Raw genomic sequence first — 23,577 nt, 5'->3', positions numbered from 1 at the left:
AAGGGCCGGTACAGTATGTCACAGTCCCCTATCCACCATAGAATCATTCTCCAATAAGAATTACCTAGATGAACCCCCAGGACAGAATTTACAAGAACAATCATAACATTTAAGCAAAGAGCACAAGGAATTTAAAGAAGCGAATGAATTTAGACAGACTGGCAATGACTGTGATGCCGAGAAAGCAGAAACATGCAGCCGAGCGAACTAATGAAGACAATTTAGGATCTGAAACCCAATGTGAATAAAGAGGTAGAAATAACGAAGGGACTCAGGCTGACGTGAAGATGTCATTGAAAAACGCATTAACCTCATTAGAAAATGCAGTGGAAAGCCGGAGAAAGTAGAATGAAGCAAGCAGAAGCCAGAATATCAGGACGTGAAGACAAAAGAGTGAGATTAGGTGACTCAGGCCAAGAACATGAACAAATTTAAAAACACTCAAAAGAAATACACAAGAACTTCAAGACACGCTGAAAAAAATCCAAAATCTTGGAACTATAGGCATAGATAAAGAAGAATCCTAGGTCAATGGCATAGACTAAATATTCAATAATATCATAGAAGAAACTTCTCCAAACCAAGAAAAGACACACACACACACGGACACACAGACACGGACACATACACACAGACACAGACACACAGACTTGGACACATACACACACAGACATGAACACACAGACATAGACACACATGGACACACATAGAAACAATACACACTCACAGACAAACACACACACACATGGACACACACCAACACAAACATGGACACATACACACACAGATACACACACACATGGACACACACCAACACAAGAAATACACAAAGCACCAAATTAGACAGGACTAGAAAAGGAATTCCCCACAGCCTCACATAGCTAAAAAGAAAGAACAAAGAGAGAGTATTGAAAACTGCAAGAGAAAAACTAGAAGCCACACATAAAGGAAAACCCAGGAAAATAACTGACTGCTCAATTGGGAAATTAAAAGCCAGAATGGCCTGGAGCAATGTAGTTCATGCTCTGAATGATCACAGATGCCAACGCAAGCTACCGTACCTAGAAACGCTATCTGACAGTTGGAGGAGAAAAAACAACTTTCCAAAACGATATGAATAGGTTAAAAAAAATTATGTCCACCAGATCCATTCTACAAGGCATCCGAAAGCACTACTTCAGACTGAGCAGAGGGATAAGCAGACCCAAGACACTATAGAAAGGAAGCAAAAGTATAATTATTGGACACAAAATTGGACTAAGAAGACACACACAGGCAGAACCAACACATACCTTCCTCCCTCCACGCCCCTTTCTAGACTAGAAAGTTCTCACACTGTAGCCCTGGCTGGTCTTGAGCTCACAGAGATCCTCTGTCTCGGCCTCCTGAGTAATAGGATTAACAGTGTGTGCTGCCAGACCCAGCATCATATTCCTTCCAATAATAACTTTAAATATCAATGGCCTCAACTCCCTAATCAAAAGACACAGGTTGGCTGAATGTATTAAGAAACAAAATTCACCTCCTTGCACCTACAAGAAACTCACTTGCCTTCAAAGATCAGAACCACCTTTGAGTGGTGAACAAGACTACTCCAAGCAAGAGGGGCCAGGAAGTCAGCAGGTGCTGCTGTCCTGTGAGACAGAACTCAAACTGGAATAAATCAGAAGAGATAGAAAAGGACCTCGTTTTATTAAGGGAATTAACCAAGAAGACACTACCACCCTAAACATATATGTCCTTAATTTCAAAGAAAGTGTACTACTGGGCTGAAAGACACAGATAATCTCCAACTCAACAATTAGTAAGTAAGCAATTAATACCCCACTTCCTGCAATAGACGGGATATCACAGTTAATACCCCACTTCCTGCAATAGACGGGATATCACAGTTAATACCCCACTTTCTGCAATAGACGGGATATCGCAATTAATACCCCACTTTCTGCAATAGACGGGATATCGCAATTAATACCCCACTTTCTGCAATAGACGGGATATCGCAGTTAATACCCCACTTTCTGCAATAGACAGGATATCGCAATTAATACCCCACTTTCTGCAATAGACGGGATATCGCAATTAATACCCCACTTTCTGCAATAGATGGGATATCGCAATTAATACCCCACTTTCTGCAATAGACGGAATATCGCAGTTAATACCCCACTTTCTGCAATAGACGGAATATCGCAATTAATACCCCACTTTCTGCAATAGACGGGATATCGCAGTTAATACCCCACTTTCTGCAATAGATGGGATATCGCAATTAATACCCCACTTTCTGCAATAGACAGGATATCGCAGTTAATACCCCACTTTCTGCAATAGACGGGATATCGCAGTTAATACCCCACTTTCTGCAATAGACAGGATATCTGCACAAAATACACACAGAATCAGGTAGACCCCGCAGTTATCTACAGAGTACCCCACATAAACACTGGAGAACATACATTCTATTCACAGGCGACCACATCATGACATAGAAAACAAATCTTAGCGAACTGAGGAAAACTTCAATAACCTCTGCATATTCTCTCAGACCACAGTGTTCTAAAGCTTAAAATCAACAGCAACGAATCTCTATTATCCATTCTCTGGGTCCCTCAATTACCACCTTCCCTACATTGCCCCACCTCTGGCACAGCCTTTGTCCAAGCCTTGGAACCAGATGGGTTCTCTGCACAATGAGGGCTCAGAATGTGGAATGCCCTAGGAGTCTTTTAGTTTTTATGCTTGCTATGGCCTAGATGAGTTTTGGGGAAAGAGGGCTTCCCCTGCTGGAGGAAGGGAAAGTACCTGTTGGGAATGCAAAAACTCGTGAAGATTAGACAACACATCATTGCGTGATGAATGGGTTGAAGAAGAAATCAAAAGAATTTAAAACTTCCTGGAATTAAATAAAAATGAAAAGACAACGGAACACGACCTTCTGGAACACACTGGAAACAGTCTTAGAAGGGAAGTTTTTAGTTCCAAGTGCTTATATTAAAAAAATCATAAAAAGCACGAATAAAGAATTTGGAAAAACAGGAAAAAACCAAACCCAAACCTAGGATATGGGAAGAAATAATAAAAAAAATCAGAACAGAAATGAATGAAACAGAAACAAAGAATACAGTATAAAGAATCAATGACTCGGGGCTGGAGAGATGGCTCAGTGGTTAAGAGCATCGCCCGCTCTTCCCAAGGTCCTGAGTTCAATTCCCAGCAACCACATGGTGGCTCACAACCATCTGTAATGGGGTCTGGTGTCCTCTTCTGGCCTCCAGGCATACACACAGACAGAATATTGTATACATAATAAATTAAAACAAAGGAATCAATGACTCTAAGAGCTGGTGCTTTGAGAAGATAAACCAAGTCGGCAGACCCATGACCCAACCAACCAAAAGAAAGAAAGAGAGGCCATGAATTAGCAGAAGCAGAAATGAACAGGGAAACATTACAACAGTCACCAAAGAAATACAAATTTCTATGAAAAACCCATACTCCATTGAGGTAGAAAATACACGAGAAGTGGATGAATTTCTGTGTTCATTCAAACTACCAAAGTCAAGACAAGAAGAGATCAACAACCTAAACAGAGCTGTAACAGAAGAGGAGGTAGAAACAGTGATGAAATGCCTTCTGGCTAAAAACGTCCAGGCCCAGATGAATCCATAGTGGATTTTACCAGATGTTCAGAGAGGGTCTGTAAGCAATACTTCTTAAGTAAAAACAACAACAACACAAACAAACAACCAAACCAAAAAAAGGCATACACCCTCAAACTCCCTCTATGAAGCCAGTATCATTCTAATTATAAAAATAGGCACAGAAAAATAGAGAAAACTACAGGCCAATATTCCTGAAGAACATAGATATAAAAGTCCTCAATAAAATATATTCAAATGGAATACAGGCATATATAAAAAAGATCACCCACCATGATCAAGTTGGCTTAATCCTAGAGATATAGGAATTGCTCAAGAGACATAGATCAATAAATGTAATAAATCAATCAAATGGGCTAAATACAAAGCTCATACATCTAAATAGATGTAGAATAGAACTTTGACAAAACCTAACATGCCTTCATGATACAGTCCTGGAGAGAGTAGATAAATCTATGTATGCCAAACCACCACTAACACCATCCTAGACAGAGAAAAAACTCTAAGTAATTCCACTAAAACAGGAATGAGACAGGGCTGTCCACTGTGTCCAATCTTTTCAATATAGGGCTTAAACTACCAACCAGAACAATAAGACAGAGAAGGAAATTAAAGGGATACAAAGAGGAAAAGTCAAATTAGCCGTGTTTCTGGATGTTATGATATTATACATAAAAGAACCCAAACATTGCACCAGAAAGCTTCTAGAAGCTGAAAGAAATGAACACTCACTTTCACCAAGTAGGCCTTCCTATATGCTGATAACAAAGATTTTGAGGAAGAAATCATGGAAAGAGTCCCATTTGCAAACAGCCTCAAAAATATCTAGAGATAAACCTAGTCAAGAAGTTGAAGAAGTTCTACAATGAACTTTATATCGCCGGTAGAAGAGATCAAAGAAAATACTAGAAAAAGACAACCCATTTGTATTTTGTGGAAAAATGACCACTCTACTGAAAGAAATTTACAGATTCCATGTAATCTCAGCCAAAATTCCCTTGACAGTCATCACAGAAATAGAAACAAAAATTTTAAAATTTATATGGAACCCCAAAAGACCCAAGATAGCCAAAGCGGCCCTGAGCAAAGAGAACCGTACTGGAAGGGCCACTCTTTCAGATCTAAAGTGACAATGAGGTAATGGTTAATGCCACTGAGGGTGAAAGACCCAGGTAAATCCAGACCCCTCTAGCAGAAAGAATAGAGCCTAAAATCTAGCAGGAGAATAGAGCCAAAAATCTAGGTTAGCTGGTTCAGTGACTCTGTTCCAGAACTAGCTGACCATAAAGTTAGATTATAACCTTGAGAATAATCTTGAGAAACGGGGAGTTACCCCCTTGTGACTATCACTGGTATTTTCTGAATTTTCCAATGACACCTTCCCTACCCCTTTGGGTTGTGGTTTCTTCCCCTAAATACCCCCTCTCCCAGCTACTTGGGGTGGAACTCCTCTACCCCTGCGTGGGAAATGAGTTTTGGCCTCAGCGCTGGTTCATGTCCTGTCAATAAACCTGATTGCAGCAAGGACTCATCTCTCGTGAATTCCTGGGGGGGGGTCGTGTTATCCCAAGACTTGAGTGAGAGTCTCCCCACTCCGGGGGTCTTTCATGGGGAGGTTAGCTTCCTTCCTTCCTTCCTTCCTTCCTTCCTTCCTTCCTTCCTTCCTTCCTTCCTTCCTCCCTCCCTCCCTCCCTCCCTCCCTCCCTCCCTCCCTCCCTTCCTCCCTCCCTCCCTCCCTTCCCTTCTTTGGGACCAGATCTCACTGTGTCGCCCTGGAACTAGCTCTATAGATCAGGCTGACAGCAAACTCCCACAGGGATCTGCCCGCCTCTGCCACCACCATTCCAATGCTGGAATTAAAGGTGCGGGTAGTGTCCTTACTGTACCTGTGGCTTCTCCTTGTCGCTCACTCTCCTTCCTCCTTTTCACGACCGTTTCCCAGGCACCTGGTCTGTGTCTGCACACAGAGCAGTACACAGCAGCGCTGAACTGAGACCCAAAAGCCCGGGAGCAGGGAGGCGATGAGGTCAGTGGTAGCACAGAGAAGAGCATCAACCACACATGGCCTATCCCAGAAGCCTCCTCCCAAGGCTCTAAGAGAGAGTGGCGCTTCCTGCTGCTTCCAGCTTCCCTCACAGGCCTCCTTGCCAGGAGGCAGGAAACCTGTGTCACAGCTGTCCTTCAAAGCAGGGAGAGCCAATCAGCGCAGTGGCCTTGCTGGGGCCTCTGCTCTGCCAGCTGCTCCGCTGGTGGGAGGTCTTCCTCCATGTCCTTCTCTAGAGCGCTCCACACTCTGGGTCTTCACTACTTTACTTCACTGTAACCGCGGTGCAGAGGTGGATGCACAGGGCGCAATCCTGGGAATTCCCAGTTCCTGGGAAACTGAGGTAGCTTGCCCTGTAAGCCCCACCCTTCCACAGCCATGGCGTCAGGACGCTCATGCCACTGGGAACTCAGCCAGCGTAGAGGGAGTCCGAGGCCGGCAGAACGGACCCAGACTGCACCATACTGCAAAGCAAAGTCAGAAGCCTGGGGGCCTCTGGGTCCTTGGCACCTTTCCCTCCCTCACTCCCAGGACTCCTGTCCAACCGGCACAGGATAGGTCACAGGTGCAAAGGGTCTTCCTGGCGCCTAGCGACACAACAGACGTGCACGACCGAGAAAGCCCAGGTGCCTCCTGCCTCGGCCGCCGAACCGCTGACGTTTTTCTTCCATTAGCCTATACACTAGCCTGTAGCTCCAAGCCCAGGGTCCATCCAGGCCCCACCTTCACCTACTCTGCAGTCCCTATCCGCCCTCTGGCAGGTCCTACCTTTTCTCCCTCAGGTCCCTTCCATTTCTCCTGGGAGGTCCTGCCTTCCATCCACAGGCCCCGCCCTTCCAATAAGGCCCCACTCAATAAACCCCACCCACCCACCATAAGGACCGCCCACAGGCCACGCCCTCCCCAGGCCACGCCCTCTCCCAGCAGGTACTTTCCCTTCCTCCAGCAGGGGAAGCCCTCTTTCCCTAAAACTCACCTAGGCCATAGCAAACATAAGGACTAAAAGACTCCCAGGGCATTCCACATTCTGAGCCCTCATTGTGCAGAGAACCCATCTGGTTCCAAGGCTTGGACAAAGGCTGTGCCAGAGGTGGGACAATGTAGGGAAGGTGGTAATTGAGGGACCCAGAGAATGGATGACTGGGATCATTAAAGGAGTACGCCTAGACCCCAGGAGGTGAAGGGACTATGGAATCCCAAGGTCAAGGTTACCCCAGCTGGAACACTAGAGGCAGGCGTGCCACCATCTTTCCCCAGAGAGAAGGGACCAGGCTTTTGGGGGCCTCTGCACTCCCCACTGAGGGTGATACTGATTTCTTGACACCCCATGAAAAGCGGCACAGGCCTCCCTTGACCAGGAAGAGGGCTGTGGCAGACTTCAGGGTGAGATGGCCAGATATAATCTCCAGGGAACAGGAGGCAAAGAGAGAGGACCTGCCCCAATCTGATATGCATTCCCTTGACAAAAAGGCCCATGACGTAAGCTCCTGTTCCTCAGGAGTCAGCATCAGCCTCAAACAGCAGTATAGCAGCCACAGTGATTTCCAGGATTCCCAAGGATCCACTGCCTGCTTCCCGGAACCCCTTTCAGAGTCTCCACATCTGACCATTCTCAACAACTATCTGAAGCCAGAGTCAATGACACGGCTGGAGAAGAGGGTGAGGAGGAAGACCCTGGTGGCCATGAACCAGCTGGAGCAGGATATGGACGCTGCTAAGTTCCGGAAGGCAGTGCTGCTGAGGGACACGAGAGAACTGCAGGATGAGAGGGCGTTCGAGGAAGTGGAAAACAAGCCCTTCTTGGAGTACCTGAAGAAGAGAAAGCAGAGAACCCAGGAGAAGTATGACTTCCTGTGGAAAGATTACATCAGGCAGTGTCAGGAGATCGAGGTCAGGAGGCAAGAGCTGCTCTGCACCTTCACCTCCCGCACTGTAGACCTCCAGAAGCAGCTGACGCAGGGCAAGAGGCTGGAGGCCGGCTTGAGGAAGAAGCTTAAGGCCCTGAAGCCCATTGCACAGATAAAAAAGAACCAGGACAGGGAGAAAGAGGTCTTAGAGCAGGAGAAAGCCAGGATAGTAGCTGACATCCCCTTGATGGACAGAGAGGTACACTTCCAGTTCCTGAAGGAAAGGGCCGCCCTAGAGAAGCAGGTGGAGGAGCTGAACCTGCTGGAGTCAGGAGAGAACACCACCAGAGAGCTGAGGAAGAAGGCCAAGGCCTTGGAGGCTCTGGCCAAAAAGGCTCACGAGGACTTCTGGCAGGGTGTCAGTGCTGAGAACAGGGAACTGCGAGCACAGCTCCGGCAGCTGGATAAGGAATTCTGTGAGCTGGAAGCCAGGAGGGAGAAGCTGGAGCAGCGAAAGCAGAGGTGGAAGGAGCAGCAGTGGTACCTGGAGGCCCTGGCCCGGGGGAGGGAGCGCCTACAGCAGCAGGAGTACCGACCCCCCAAACCACAGGCTCCACACCCAGCCCAGGGCCGTCTACTGGGTGCCAGGCCAGGGACCAATCCTAAGTAATGGCTGCCGTGTCCCAGGAAGCAGACTGGAGCTGATGTTGAGGGTAGCACACAAGGAATGAAGATGCTATCAGGCTAATACAGAGAACAGAAGCAGCAAGGGGGATGGAGGACTGAGCTTCTCAGAGGGGCAGGGGGTCCTGGCCTGGCCTGTCTCTCAGGCTTGGCCCCCTCACTCTAACCCGAAGGGCTGTCCTAACCAAAAGCTTCCCCACATTCGGGAAGCTTGGTTCTTTAGCCCCCATACCTTCCACGCACGACAAGTTCCCTGTTGTAGTATAGACTTGGGTGCTCACTGCCTGCTCTGGTGAGGACGTCATGATGACAGGGTGCATTTGTAATCGGCACCTTCCCCAGCCACCCCATTTCACAGGAGTAGGTTCGTGTCTTAGGGGGGTGGGTGCGGGGTGTTATCCGGGGAATTGGGTTCTTTGTATTTGTGTGTCGCCGAGGCTGTACGGTCTGCAGAGCTGTGGGTCGTGATGTGGCATGCGGTCCCAGGTTTGGGCCTGTGATCCTGTGTGACAAATATAGCCAGCTCTCTGAATCCTGGGCACTGCTGCAGGCAAAAAGCCTCAGTATTTCAGTGTAGAATTTTAACTTTTACTGAAACTCATTTAAAGTGCTGAAAATGAATTGCTGAGTGGACCTTTGGGTTACAGATTTAACTTGCATGTGAAATGCTTTGCTCCTAAACAATGTTATTGAAAAAGTAAAAGCCTGCCTGTGATTCGTTCAAAATAAAAGTCTGTTCATCATTACCCAAGCACACAGTTCCTTCCTTTCATGTAGAGCAAATAACTGTGGGGGACTTGAAATGAGAGCTGCTTGCACCCTTGAAGACGTGGCTGCTCTGTGGGGATTGCTAAAGGGTCACAGAGTAAAGCCAGCCTGCACCCTGTTGCTCGCTCTCTGCACCTCTGACTCGAGGTCCACTTCAGGCAGGACTGTCCAGTGCCCATATGCTCACTTCAGGAACTCTTGATGTGTTTGGGGCTCGCCCAAGAGACTTTGCCCGGCTCTTCTTGTTATTGAGCACCTACTGTGTGCAGGGGAAAGTGGTAACTCCACAAATCCAGGACAGTGGGATGCAGTGGGCCCCTGGCTCCATGGAAACAGGAATCAAGGATCCAGGAATCTATCCTGAGACATAAGCAAGGCAGACAGAGAGCCGCTGTTAGGACAGGCTGACATGGGGCGGTGCTGAGGAAACTGATGACCGAAATCTCCAAAGTGCTAGGGCAGGTACTGGGGTCAGTATCACATGACCAGCCATCCTGCAACAATCATCCTCCTGCCGCCTCCATCCAATTCTCTGTGTGCTGTGTCCACACTCATCTGGGTGCTTTCAGAAGTCAGAACAGAGCAGCAAAGAACCGAAACCAGTGTGCAGCTCCCCTCCACAGTCTCTGCATCAGCTCCTGCCTTCAGGTTCCTGCCTTGCTTGAGTTCCTGTCATGACTTCCTTCTGTGAGAGGCTGTGGATGTAGAGGCATAAGCCAAATAAATCCTCTCTTCCCCAACTTGCTTTTGGTCACAGTGCTTCACCATAGCAATAGAAACCCAAACTAGGGCAGGACCCCAAATCTGAGTAGATCGTTCCTGTTACAGCACTGGAATGGGCCCCATCCCTGGTTCCTGGAAGCCTATGGGAAGCATGATTGCTCCAATATTTCTCTGGGGTTCCTGTTGCTGCGTCTCCATTTTTCCTGGACCTGAACGTTATCTGACTGGCACTTCAGCACCCCGCATCTGTGGTGAACCACAGCATCAAGGCTTGTCCGGTCTGACGCTTCCCAGGTACACTCACAGTTCCATCCCCCCAGGGGCTCTCCTCATGTCCTCCCAGTCCTCCTCAGGACATTCACCACAGCAGCCCCACCAGATGGCTGCAAACAACAGCCTCAGAGTAACAAGGCTTCTTGTGACAGGACAAGCGTTCAAACTACCTCATGCTTTAGTTGATTGTTTCTACTTTGCAGACAGAGAAACTGAGGCTCAATTACAAGTTCCATATGCCCAGGTCACAGGAGATCAGATCTAAGGTGCAGAGAAAGCCTGTCTGTGCTGAGCCTGGGCTTGTAACTAGCAGGTCACAACATTCTCTGAGAAAGTCCCAGGTCCTTGTCTCCAAGAAGTGAGTCTGGCTCCGTTCTATATTAGAAAATGGGATCAAACATTTACAAGTGACATCATGGGGTTAAGTCTCACGGCTCTCAATGGTGGCACTGCGAATTCTCACATCGTCTCAAACACGGCACAGTCTGATCAGATGTCCAGCCTTCCTTCTTAAGAAGTCTGTTCTCTGTGGGAAACCCTGCATTACTTTACCTCGTATATTAGATATTCCTTGGTAGCAATTATCTTTGTTTCATGTATTAAGTGTCTAACAAAACCAATGTGAAACATGTTGGTCTAGGGGCCTTTATTTTGGTAAAAGAACCGCCTGTGTTGTGGTTCTGGAGGTTTTAGAAACACTCTAGAAGCTAAGAAAGAGAGTAATATGGCAATGCCTTTGGGAGGGAGGGTGTGGAGCATCTGTCTTGATATGGCAGGGCGGGGTTGGGTGATCCTGACAGAAGTCTGTTTGGGCCTTTGAACTCTGGATCTTGTGGCTGCGTTGCCTCTTCAACAAGGATGCAAACAACTCGGAGAAGGTCGTGGTGAGTCATGTGGTCCAGAGTGAGGTGAGGTCTGGACACTGAAACTTTCCATCTGTCAGGGCTGCTCGGTGGAATAGAATTCTCCCCATTGCCAGCAGAGGGCAGTGTTTGGGCTTCTTACCCCAGCCAGTTGTGGAGCCTGGGAGTAGGGAAACTGCCTTTGATGAGGTTTGTCACTGTACAGCTGGAGTTTGCCTTCCCCAGTGTGCACAGGAAGAAATGATGATCCAGCCATCCTGTTTTCCTTTATCCCTTCCAGACAAGTGTTGGACCCTTATGTAGATATCGTACCCTTGAAAGGTGGTCCAAGGGACACTTGCAAGGCAGGCAAACATATGGAAACCGCCAAAGCGTATGCACTTATTTAAATGTAAATTATATACATGCATACACATGATTCATCCGTCAGTCTGCTGATTGCAGAGAGGCGAGTCCATGCACATACAGTTTTAAGGTACTCAGAAGGCAGCTGGTAATAGTGCCAGGCTGTGAAAATAACAAAACACGAAACAGAGACAGAACAGCCCTGTTTCTTAATTCTGTTCTCCAGCGAGGTCCAGAGTTGGGTCTTGACCACTTCCTGTTTGTCAAACACCCGTAGCAGTGGACCCTTCGAGGTCCCAGGTCTGCCTCTGGCCTTTTGCAGCTTTTTGTTGCTGTGTTCACATCCTGACAGGAAGATGCTGAAGCCAGGGTGCCCTTCTGTCTCATAGGTTAAGAAGGGACACAGTCCATCACGACTAGGAAGCATGGCAGCAGAAGCATGCATCATGTGGTCACATAGAGTTTGCACTCAGGAAGCACAGTGTGGACAGGAAATGGGGCTGACCATAAAAATCTCCAAACTCACTCAGTGACTAACTTCCTCCCGGGAGGTTCCTCTTCCTAAAGGCTCCACAACCTTCCAAAATAGCAGTTGGGGAGCAGGTAGTCAAACACATGAATCAGTGGGGGACCTCTCACAATCACACCATAACATTACATCCCTGGTGCTCATATACAGACCCGTGGTCATCTCATGCATGCACCCCACATGCACACACATGTGCACACCTGAGGAATAGATAGAAGATCCAGAAATGAACCCACACAGTGACAGCCACATGGTCTTTGACAAAAGTGTCCAAATCTGACACACTGGAAAAATAGAATCTTCAACAAACAGCACTGGGAAACTTGTAACAGAAATGGGATCTATGCCCCTCCCCCCCCAATCGATTCAGCGTGGGTCAAAATTTCACTTTAAGACCAGAAATTGTAACTGTTAGAGGAAACGGAAGAAAACATCCCAAGTTACTGGCACAGTAAAGGACTTTCTGAGGGTACCCAGCAACTCAGGGAAAAGGTCCAAGAATCAAGAGACTGAACTGTACAGAATTTGAAAGCTAGAGAAGCAGAACTAAGAGATGGCAGTCAGAGGGGAAGATCTTTGCCAATGTCACCTCAGAGGATTGATAGCTAGTGTCTGTAAAGACTGTGGGAAATAAACAGCCCCCAATAACCTTATCAACCAGTGAGCGTACGAACAAAACAGACACAGGGCGGTAGAGATGAGAACGCTCAGGGTCCTTAGTCACAAAGAAAATGACGAGAAGGCCGTCTCAACCTAGTCAGAAGACAATACGTGCTGAGGCGGATGGGGGAAGGGAACACTTACTCATTGCAAGTGGGAGTGGCCCCAGAACAACCACGGGTCTCCAGAAACCGGAAGGAGAATTCCAGGCAGGTCTCTGGGTAGACCACAAATGACCTAAGCCAGCCTTGGACAGAGAGCTCACGCATCTGGGCCTATTGCTACTCATAATGGCTGAATGATGTGGTTAGCTTTGATATCTGGGGACAGATGTGTGGATAAAGAAAATGTGGCATTCTTATGAGTTGTGTTCAGACATAAAGAAATGAAATTTTGTCATTTGCACGAAAATAGATGGAATTGGAGACCATCATGTTAAGCAAAATAGCCAGACTTGGACAAATGCAACATTTCCTCTTTTATGCAAAATGTAGACTTTTTTAAAGATAAGGGGGACTTTTTGAGGGGAAGTTGAAGGAGTGGATGGGGGCAAAGCAGAGTGCGGGGACAGATATAGTCACATGGTATCATAGACACCGTGACAAAACCCATCTCTCACCTGATGAATACACACTACAAAGATAGCTACTAGGTTACGTGAGACCCGCCTGCTGCTCACAGAGCCAGAGACCCATGGACTCCTGCTTCTGGCCTCTTCCCAGCCACCTGGGTCTGCCAGAAAGACTTTTACTCCAGACACCACCATCTGTCCCTGTCCCCATCTCACAGAGGACAGTGGGAGGAGGTGGCTGAGAGGCCAACAGAGGCTACTTCTCTTTCGCCTCTGGCAGGGCCATGACCTCAGATACAAGCCCCCAGAGCTAGCAGCTTCACTCTGGGTTCAGTGTTGCTCTCCTGGGGACCTGGCGGCCGTGTGCTGGATGGACACATTGCCCATGGAGAGTGGGAAGCGGCCTAGGGCAGCTGTCCCCATTCACTAAACACTTCCAGCCATTTGTCACTATATGTAGTCCAAGGTCTGGCAAAATAAGACCAGATGTTGGCTGACAGGGACATCTAGCTCAGACGGCAGACAGGGAAGGACTATAGTGGGCTGGGGTACATGGCGCAACTTCCTTTATTCTTGCCCACATTGGCCATTTGGCTTTTCAAAAATTGTGGCTGACAAGATGGCTCAGTGTGTAAAGTCACCTGATACTGTCCCAGGGTCCTGCTGTTAGAAGGTAGAATCGACCCCCACAAGCTGTCCTCTGACCGCCCCTTCCCCCACTGTGACATGCACTCTCTAACATTCACTCACAATGGATACATGAAAGTAATAGAAATAAGAAAGGGACCTTTGCACCTCTTCTCCACTCATCTTTAGCCTGAGCTTTGCGCGGAAGCCTTCTTCCCCTCCTTTAGGTCGAATCCCCAGTGGCCACGACCCTCCCTTATGCTGTGAACTGAAGCCACGCCTGTGCTTATCTGTGTACACCCTCCCGAGCATCAGTCTCCTTAGCAGAACGAGTCCATGAGAAGAGGGACCACTCTCTTCATATGCTGCTGGTTGCGTTCCTGTGACAACCCCAGGGCTCTGCCGCTCCCTGGCACGTAGTAGGTGCTTAGTTAACCCTGGCTGAACCAATCAAGCAGAAACCAGCTCCTCCCCATCTGTCTGCCGTAGTGGGCCGTGGTGAAGGGCACCTCAGACACTCACAACTGAATGTCCAAGAAGATCCGCTTCTCCTCCCCCACGTGAATCTTCCACACACAGTCTTCGCCTTCTGCATAGGGCTCTGGCCAGTTTGGAGACAGCACCACTCCAGCCACGGCAGAGAGCTCCCCACCGCACATGGCTGCAACAGACAGACAGACGGACAGACACAAGAAAGACACCATTGTGAGGAAGCCAAGTGACCATAGTGGTTGGGAGATGGAGGATGAAGCCAGCAGCTGTGGGTCACTGCGCAACGTGACTATATGCGCATGTGGGGTGGAGTTGGGGGCAGCATGTGTGTGTATGTGCATGGTGCACCTATGTGTGTGTGCATTTATATGAGTGTGCTTGTGTGTGTGGAGACCGAGTCTCTGGTCTCATCGGAAGCTGTGAGGGGAGAGGTTGGCAGTGTCTTCTCCACTGAGGACAGCTCACACTCTTCTGCTAGCTTTAAATGAGGTGTGTATCGACTTACTGCATCAGCTTCCCTCCTTGTGTGGCCAGAAATGCCCTTGCTGGCCACTGGCTTATTATGATGGAATGTGACTGAGCTCACCACACCCACTTGCAGCGCCTCCCCTGGCCCCAGTGATTGCCCAGATGGCAACCAGATTCAAGGTTCTAAAGATCCGGCCTGTACCGGAAGCAGAGATGAGGTCCTCAGTAAGGCAAAGGCTGAAACCTCAGTAAATTCTGCTCTGTTAATGTAGCATGTTTAATTCAGGGACCAGTCCCTCACCAGAGTAAGGCTGTGTCTTCATGCCAACTGCCAGCTGGTTGCCAGGAGCGAGGGCACCCTTTATTCCACCGTATGCCAGAGCTCAGTGGCTTTGAATCCAGTAAGTGGGAAGCCAGTGTGGGTGAGAGTTGTCACAGCCAGGATTGTCTAGTCTCTGAGCACAGGGAGGCGAAGCCCACTCCGGCTCTTCCAGTGACCCTAGGATGCTCTGTATCAGATTCATCGTCATAAATGGGGCTTGTGTCTTCTGTGTGTGGCTGTAGAGAGGGTATTGTCATGAGGGACACGCAGCTCTCAGCAGGTGCCTGGTTGTGGTCTACAGTGATGGGCATTCAGGGCCCCAGGGCTGCTGTGTGCTGTTGACTCAGCTGTCACTGTAGCAGCATATGAGGTGGGGGAGGGCATAGGATCTGACAGTCATACAGGGCTCTCCTGCCATAGTGGCTGTGCACTGCGGGTCTTGGGTCTGCAGGAAGGAGAAGCTCCTAAAATGGACCGTTTTGTGACTCCCTGCAAGTACCAGCAGCAACCAGATCCAGAGGATCATCCTAAAACCAGTGTGTAATTCAGCCAGATCTTGTAGGCTGGAACCTTGTTCTTTTCAGGAAGGGGGAGGCCCTGGTGTTCTGGTGCTGTGGGAGGCGGTGACTCACCTCTGCATAGAGGTTCCGTGTCGTTCCAGTATGGGTCACGCACATTGACACATTCAATGACGGCTGGGCCCTGCTCCAGAGAGTGGCCGGGGTCGCAGGTGAACTCCACGATGGTGCCAATGTTATAGGTTGGGTCTGACGTGGTGAAGTTCCCGTTTTGGATGTAGGGTTCATAGCAGTGACCTTTCTCAAAGGCTGGGGTGGGGACACAGAGGAGGGCAGTGGCCAGATGAGATAAAGAACATCCTATACTGTTTAAAAATAGCTCAAAGACAAGGTACCCCAGAGCTGTAATCCTAGCTCTAGAGAGACCAAGACAGGTATAGGTTATTGTGTGCTCAAGGACAGCCTGGGCTACACAGCAATTTCCAGGATAGCCTGGGCTGCTGAGTGAGACCCTGTCAGAACAGAAGGGTGCCTCTGACCAGGGCCAGGCATCTGGACTTTTGGGGCCTCATTTTTCTCATGTGCGATATAGCTAAGACCTGCCTCCTGCCCCAGAGATATGCAGTTTTTATGTCTGTGCCCCAGCGCTGTGAGTCCTGCCATTGGATATACATCGTCTGGCCCTCACTAACCGCCCCCCCCCCCCCGCCACTCTAAGAAGTCTGTATTGCAGCCCCTAGGGAACACAGAACACCATGGTCTAAGCAGGAGAGACCCAGATTGTTCTTAGAAGGAGGCTAGACCCCACAGGGACATCACTCCGTCATGTCCTAAGAGAGGCTCAGGCTGGCTCTCTTCCTCCTTGGCTTTCTCATATGAGAGGAGACCGTAGTTCCCTATCTCTGTGTGGTGAGAGTCACATGGGGAGCACACACACAAGTCCGGTGTGATGGCACACACCTGTGATCCCCTCACCAGGAAAGTCGAGGCAGGGGGATTGTGAATTCAAGGTCAGCCTGGATTATTAGAGACATTCTGCCTCAAAAAGCCCAAACTGAAGCAAAAAGGGATGTAACTGTGGCTACATTGGCAGAATACTGGCCTAGTATGAAGGAGGCCTTCGGATTGCTCTTCAGTGTCATGTGAACTAGGCTTGGTGATTCATGTTTGTAATCCTGGCACTTGGAAGGTAGAGGCAGGAGGATTAGAAGTTCATTGAGTTTGAGGCTAGCCTGAGCTACATGAGATTCCTACATAACCCCAACTCAAAAGAAAGAAAGAAGGAAGGAAGGGAAGGATGAAGGGAGGGAAGGAGAAAGAAAGAAAAGAAAGGAGAGAGGGAGGGAAGAAGGAAGGAAGGAAGGAAAGGAGAGAGGGAGGGAGGGAAGGAGGAAGGAAGGAAGGAAAGGAGAGAGGGAGGGAGGGAAGGAGGAAGGAAGGAAGGAAGGAAAGGAGAGAGGGAGGGAGGGAAGGAGGAAGGAAGAGAGGGAGGGAGGGAAGGAGGGAGTGGGGGAAGGGCTATACCAGTCACCAGCACAAGAGATGACTGTCCCCCATCCCAGGCCGAGATTCAGGGGCTCCTCACCCTCAAAGCGGATGTTGAAGGCAGAGGCTGTCTGGACTTGGCCAGCCGTGAACTCAATGCGGATGCTGCTGCCCTCACTCAGCAGGCCCTCAAAGGGCACACTTTCCGTTCGCAGCGAGTCGTACAGGAGGGCCGATGTGTTTGTCTGTCCACTGTAGACAATCATCCTGGCCAGAGAAAGGACAGAGGGGTGCTGATTTGTCTTCTTGGGTCAGTGACCCTGTGGCCAGAGGGGAGGGGGACATGGGAGTGCAGATCTGGGCCCCTGTCTAAACTCAGATCCCGACTTTTCAGTCTTCCCTGTCCCTCACAGAAATGCAGGCTGCCCGGATATTACAGGGCCTGGTGTCACTTGGGGAACTCCTATGAAAACACTTCTCCTCCGCTCCTCCCATAGCTCTGTCCTGGCCATAGAAGAAGCTGCCACTCTTGAGGACGCCTTGAGACAGACTGGCTTCTCTTCCCAGTGTCTTTCCCTCTTCCTCTGAGAGCCTCTTCTTCAGCCCTAATGGGGTGCATGGATTCCTTCCTTGACCTCTGTCTCTGTCCTTCCCATATCCCCAATACAGACACCCCCAGTTCTGTCACCCAGGAGCTCCCGTGCTTTTGAGTTCTTTTAGTGTGACTCTCTGAAAAGTCCATGCCCTCCTTGTTTCTGGGTAGAATCTTGTCAGGGCTCTGAGATGTTTAAGCCATTTTTCTTCAACAATTGGCACAGGGTGCATAAAAAAGTCCACCCCACTAACTTCAACCACTACCAACACTGGAGTGCTAGCATGCCTAAGGCCAACTCAGCTTCTCTGTAGGTGTCATGGACACCAACAGAGTGGGGTGTCTCTGGGTCATTTGTCACAGTCTGCACAGCTTTTGGAAAGGCTTGTTTGGTCTCTTTCTGTCTCGGTCTCTTGCTGTATCTCCCCCTCCCCCACCCTGGCTCCAGCGCTGGAGAGAGAACACAGGCCTTGCACACGCAGTCAACGGCTCTTACCCCGAGCTACATTAACAGCGCTTGGTTGTTTTTGATAGAACCTCCCTCTAGCTCACGCTGGCCCCGAATTGACAGCCTCTTGAGTTCCGGGATTACAGATGTATGACACCATGGCTTTCTCATTCTTTTCCTTTTCTCCTCCGCCCCCTCTTCATTTCTTCTCTGACAGGGTCTCTGAATGCAGTCTTTTTGTTTTGAGACAGCATCTCACTATGCAGCCCTAGCTAGTCTGGAACGTACAGAGATATGGCTGCTGGGATTTAAAGGTTTTTTTCTTTTTAAGGATTAGTGTGTGGGTATGTGTGTTTGTGCCTGCTTGTGTGTCTGTGCACTGTGTGAAGTTAGTGAACCCAGGTAGATCCTCTGCAAGAGCAGTTAATAACCACAGTCACCGAATGCCAATGTAACCTGGCTTTCTCATTCTTGGCTGTAATAAACGCCAGTTCTGTTTACCTCCAGCGTTACACAGGAGAGGTAGACAAGATGACTGCTTTGAAAGATGTCCATTAGCAAGGTGTGCATGCCTAGCTATGGGCCAGTCTTCCTGGAAAAGACTGCAATTTGACACCAAAACACCCCAGTGACGACACTGGAGCACCTCATTTCCTCTGCTGAAAAGCTGGGGGAGAGGACCCCTTTCACACATCACACTGGTTGGTACTTTTTGGTGCCCTGGATGCAGCACAGCTGCCAAGGTCCTACCCCTCCTCACTCTTGCAACCCGGGTTGTCCCTGAAGACTCTGCTGGTTCCTTTTCACACAAGCCCCAAGGTCTGTAGCCCACCCAGCTACATCGCAAGGCTGCCCAGAGTGTGACCATGAACACAGTGACTGACAGATGCTTTGGATAAATTCACCACTCCCTCATTCTTCCGATATGGCCACTGTGACTTCCTGTGGGCTGGAATCCCTGCTGTCCCAGGATCTGTCTGCTGATCCCACATACTGCATTTCCTTCTTGCAGTTTCCACCTACTGCTCACCAGGGTATGGTGGTTTGACTGAAATTGGCTCCCACAAACTCATAGGGAGTGGCAATATTAGGAGGTGTGACTTTGCTGGAGTGGGCGTGGCCTTGTTGGAGGAAGTGTGTTACTGTGGAGGCGGGCTCTGAGGGCTCCTTTGTTCAAGCTTCCCTCAGTGTGACACTGAGATCCCTTCCTGTGGCCTGCAAGATGTAGGACTCTTGGCTGCTTCTCCAGCACTGTGTCTGCCCGCACACCGCCATGTCTCACTATGATGATAATGAACTGAACCTCTGAAGTGTAAGTGAGCCACCCCAATTAAATGTTTTCCTTTATAAGAGTTGCTGTGGTCATGGTGCCTCTTCACAGCAATAGAAATCCTAACTGAGACACAGGTAAACTCCCCGCCCACACATTCCCATCCCTCACCTGCTTTCAGAACACAACCTAAGACAGGCTCTTGTTTTCTAGAATGTTCTAGAATAAGGCCCTAGAATGCTGGTATTGAATCTGGATTCCTTATATTTATATATGGTCTGCACACACACGCTTGGCAGAGTTGCTGCTGGCTTCCAGTTTCTCCATTCCTGTTTTGTGTCTTCTCAGGGGCCAATGCTGTCTGTGCTGTGCCTGTCCTCCATGGAGATCTTGTCTTTGTACAGAGGAGGTGCAACTCCTTAATCCACTAAGAAAAGAGATGCCTAAAAGGAAGCCCTAGGCTGTGTGTGTGTGTGTGCATGCTTGATTCCCACTATCCTCCCCTAGCTTCCTAGGTGGCTCAGGCAAGTTTCTTCTCTCCCCCAGTATCTCAGATTCCTGGTTGGAAGCAGGAGTCATAAGCTCTCTACCATCCTCCCCCAGGGCTGTCTTTCTGGGGTCCAGTCCACACCACAGCATGCCCTCTCTAAGGTGGGGAGGGGCGGTGGTGTGGACAGCTCACCTGTCCTTCTCCTGAAGCAGAAGCCTTTCCAGATGCAGGTGCAGCTTCTGACCCGCTGGAGCCTCAATGGTCCACACGCAGCGCTGGCTGCTGTTGGCGTTTCCAGGGTAACTGGGGGAGAGGACTCGGCCGATGGTGGCGTTGTGCACGGCTCCTCCACACGGGGCTGGATGCAGAAAGTGAGGTGGTGAGGGAAGAGCAGAAAGTGAGGTGGTGGGTTTGGTCTCCTGGCACTGCACCCAAGCCCTTTAGCTAGGGTGGAGCTGGGAACACAGGAGGGAGACTGCTGACTTGACCCCATGCATGGAGTCATCAACATCTGGATGCCGCGACAGGGAGGACCTGAATGTTCAGACTGAGCATAGATGTTCTTTAGGAAATTCAAATTCATTCACTCATTCATTAATTCATTCACTCACTCACTCACTCAGTCACTTGCTCGCTCACCCACTCAGTCACTCACTCACTCAGTCACTCAGTCACTCAGTCACTCACTCACTCACTCACTCACTCACTCACTCACTCACTCACTCACTCATTCACTCAGTCAACCATCCATCTCTGTGTGTGCTACATTGCCCCCGAGAAGGTCAGAGGACAACCCACAGGAGTTGACTCTTTCCTTCCACCGTGTGGGTTTTGGGGATTGAACTCATTCTTTAGACTTGTACCTAGGACTTAGTGCACAGATACCGCAGAAGCGGAAGAGTCGAAGAAACTCCAGCTGAGTTCTGCTTTTACCCACCCATTGGCAGGCTGAAAAATATCAATAAAGTCAGAGCAGAATTGGCAGGGGTCATGGTTTTACTTATGCACAGTGGGCAACTCACCAGGTGTGCTGCCATCATTTCCCGAAGGGCAATTCAGCAAAAACTCGTTTTAAAACTATGTCGGAACGCCCTGACCTAGAAATGAGCCCTGCAAGTTTATTCTGCAGGGAGCTTTGGATTTGATCTGACTTGTGAATGAGGCTGCCCAGCTCTGCCTTCATCCTCAAAACCAAAACTAGAACCGGGATGAATCTCCAAGCACACACTGGGCTTCCACAGAGCCATCAAACACCGCATTCTCAGACACTGCTTACGAATCCCGGAGCTTGAAGAAGCAGCAAATAGACCGGCTGGTCTGTTCCTGTGACTGAGCTACAAAGGTAGCTTGAGACCACCGAATATAAAAGTGATTTGTTTCTGTCTTCTGTGCATTTGTGTTTCTGGAATTTTCTTTTAACCAGAGCCATATAACACTTTTATGTTAGAATAATATGGCGAAGTGACACTACAAAGAGATTTGTGACCTACAGGAGCTGCACAGCTGTCAGAGCACAGAGGAGAGGACGTGCTGGGACTCACTCTCAGGGGGTCGCAGTGTGGGCGATGTTTGGGACAGTTGGTCCAAAGCCTCTTCGTCCAGGGTGATCCCTGTCCTCGAGGAGGGTTGAGGACATGTAGGAATCTTTCTTGTCTAAGCAAAAGGCCCCCGTTCCTCCTCCAGGGCCAGAGAAGCAGAACACACAAGCATAATTGGGGTCTCCATCCGGAACCAGATCAAACCAGTCATGTTGTGGAGCTGCCTCTTCCTTTGAGGACAAACACGGCTCCTGGCTCTTTCCCAAGACCTGGAAGTCCCTACTCAAGTGTCACCTGTCCTCAGCTTCTTTCTTGGATTTTTCAATTTTTTTTCTTTTAGAGACAAGGTCTCATGTAGTCCAGACTGGTCTCAAATTCACTTTGTAGGTGAAGATGACCTTAACTCCTGCTCCTCCTGCCTCTGCATCCCAAGTGCTGAGATTTCATGTGTGCTGGGGATGGAAGCCCAGGCTGTGTTCAGCTAGGTGAGCACTCAGTGTGCTCAGTCACTCATTGCCAGCCTCCGTGTTCCTTACACCTCTCTGAGACCAGGCTGTCCTTCTCGGAGACCCACCCACCTCTGCCTTCCAAGGGCTGGCTTAGAATTTCTCTGCAAAGCACCTTTTACAGCGGCTTGGGCTCTCGGCTGTGATGACAGTGGGGTCCCGATGATATGGCTTATAGTGTGAGCTCAGTGATATTAGTTTCTATTTAGTTACTTCTTAAAAGTTTGCGAGAGGATTGAACTGTGAATCTCCTGCCTCAGTCTCCCCAATGCCAGGACTGCAGGCTTGGCTTCATGAAACATTTACTGAGCAAGTAACAACTGTGCCCCTCACAAATGGGTCAAAGGAGCTGAGAGGCATTAAGCCACTCGCTCAAGGACATACGACTGACAAGCAGAGCCACTGGGATGTAGGCCGGGGCTATTTCAAGCCATGTCTCGTTCATAGTGGAATCCGATGATTCGGAAAGAAGCCAGTGTTGGGGGTTGAGGGTGGAGTGGGCACTTTCCACGTGGTGGGTGAAGAAAGACCGCTCGTTGCTTTGGTTCTCTTAGCTCCGCAGCTCAATCTGTGACTCCCAGTAGATACAGCATGTCTGTGACTGACAGAATGATGGGACTGGGTTGACAGTGGGAAAAAAGGTTGACAGCTCTCCCTGCCCTGGACTCAGCTGTGTGGCAGGTGAAGCCAGCACCAGGAAACCACCCCACCTCTGAGAGCAGGATTCCCTTTCTGTTCCATTCCAGGGACACTGTCCTCCGGTCTGTCAGTCAGAGACTCAAATCATTGTGCTACATATCTGTGATGGAATTGGCCACAGCCAACCTGAACCTGAGGTTTGCCCACGGTGGCTGGGGGTGGCGACATGATCTCACCCCATCCTGCCTGTCCTCCCTCATGTCTTCCGACACGTCAGTGTAGTTTCCTCCTCCTCCTCCTTCTCCTCCTCCTCCTCCTCCTCCTCCTCCTCCTCCTCCTCCTCCTCCTCCTCCTCCTTCTCCTTCCCCTTTCTTCTCCTTCTCCTCATTCTTTTCCTCCTCCCCCCTCTTCTTCTTCTTTATAATCTTTTAGACAGGGTCTCTCTCTATGACTCCTGGAACTCACTGTGCAGACCAGGCTGGCCTCAAACTCACAGAGATCCTCCTGCTTCTGCTTCCCGAGTGATGCTGATATGTTCTGACTTCCTCAAATCTGCTGAGTCCTTTCGCCTCTGGGACTTTGCACAGGCTAGCTCACTGGTCAGGACAATCCCCACCCTCTGCCTCCACAGCCTGGCCCCTTGGGGACTCCTTCCCCGGTCTCTGGCTTACCATTACTTCTTATCCCCGAGCCCTTTCTCTAGGGTGACAGGGTTTCTCCTGTCCCCACCTGCGATGTGACACTACACCTATGATACCCTTTCTGGCACTTACTACTCCCCCGCCATGTTAGCTCAGATGTTTGTCACATATTGTGGGGGTTTGAGAATGGTCCCCATAGGCTCATATATTTGAATATTTAGTCACCAGGTAGTAGAACTGCTTGGGGAGGACTGGGAAGTGTGGCCCTGTTGAAGGAATTTTGTCACGGGAGGCGGGGTGGACTTTGCAGTTTCAAAAGTCCATGGCAGGCCCAGTCTCTCTCTGCCTCCTGAGACAGTCTCCCGTGGACTGCGATATAAAGCTCTTGGTTACTGCTCAGCACCGTGCCTGAATGTTTTCCACCAACTGATCATGGACTAACCCTCTGAAACTGTAAGCAAGCCCCAATTAAATTTTTTTTTCTTAGCGAAGGGTTGTCTCAGTCTTGGTGTTTGTTTCTTCACAGCCATAGAACAATAATTAAGACACACGTCCTGCACCAAGCTGCAGAC

At 49.3% G+C, this 23,577-nt stretch overlaps 2 protein-coding genes across 4 annotated transcripts in view; one reads left to right on the top strand and one right to left on the bottom strand.

Annotated features, from left to right (window-relative positions):
• The window catches only part of Sez6l (seizure related 6 homolog like), a 163,831-nt gene that overhangs the window by 25,561 nt on the left and 114,693 nt on the right, over positions 1–23,577 (bottom strand). For all 3 annotated transcript variants that reach the window (XM_075983452.1, XM_075983445.1, XM_075983462.1), the window contains exons 6-9: positions 19,874–20,039; positions 16,982–17,148; positions 15,511–15,705; positions 14,119–14,257 (exon numbers count right to left, since the gene is read on the bottom strand). In XM_075983452.1, coding sequence (XP_075839567.1) covers positions 14,119–14,257; positions 15,511–15,705; positions 16,982–17,148; positions 19,874–20,039 — 667 coding nt within the window. The remainder of the gene's footprint in view (positions 1–14,118; positions 14,258–15,510; positions 15,706–16,981; positions 17,149–19,873; positions 20,040–23,577) is intronic.
• LOC142856251 (coiled-coil domain-containing protein 121-like) lies at positions 6,895–8,223 on the top strand. The gene has a single exon (XM_075983475.1). It carries the CDS (start codon positions 6,895–6,897, stop codon positions 8,221–8,223), a length of 1,329 nt encoding a protein of 442 aa, XP_075839590.1.

Source organism: Microtus pennsylvanicus, chromosome 1 (genome assembly GCF_037038515.1).
Source record: "Microtus pennsylvanicus isolate mMicPen1 chromosome 1, mMicPen1.hap1, whole genome shotgun sequence".
In the NCBI taxonomy this organism is placed as follows: Eukaryota; Metazoa; Chordata; class Mammalia; order Rodentia; family Cricetidae; genus Microtus; species Microtus pennsylvanicus.
Note: the sequence above shows the minus strand (reverse complement) of the source record. Positions and strands in the feature narration are given on the sequence as shown.

What these genes read in the sequence shown, in the direction of transcription:
- LOC142856251 (XM_075983475.1), top strand. Translation starts at nt 6,895, where the DNA reads ATGGAATCCCAAGGTCAAGGTTACCCCAGCTGGAACACTAGAGGCAGG.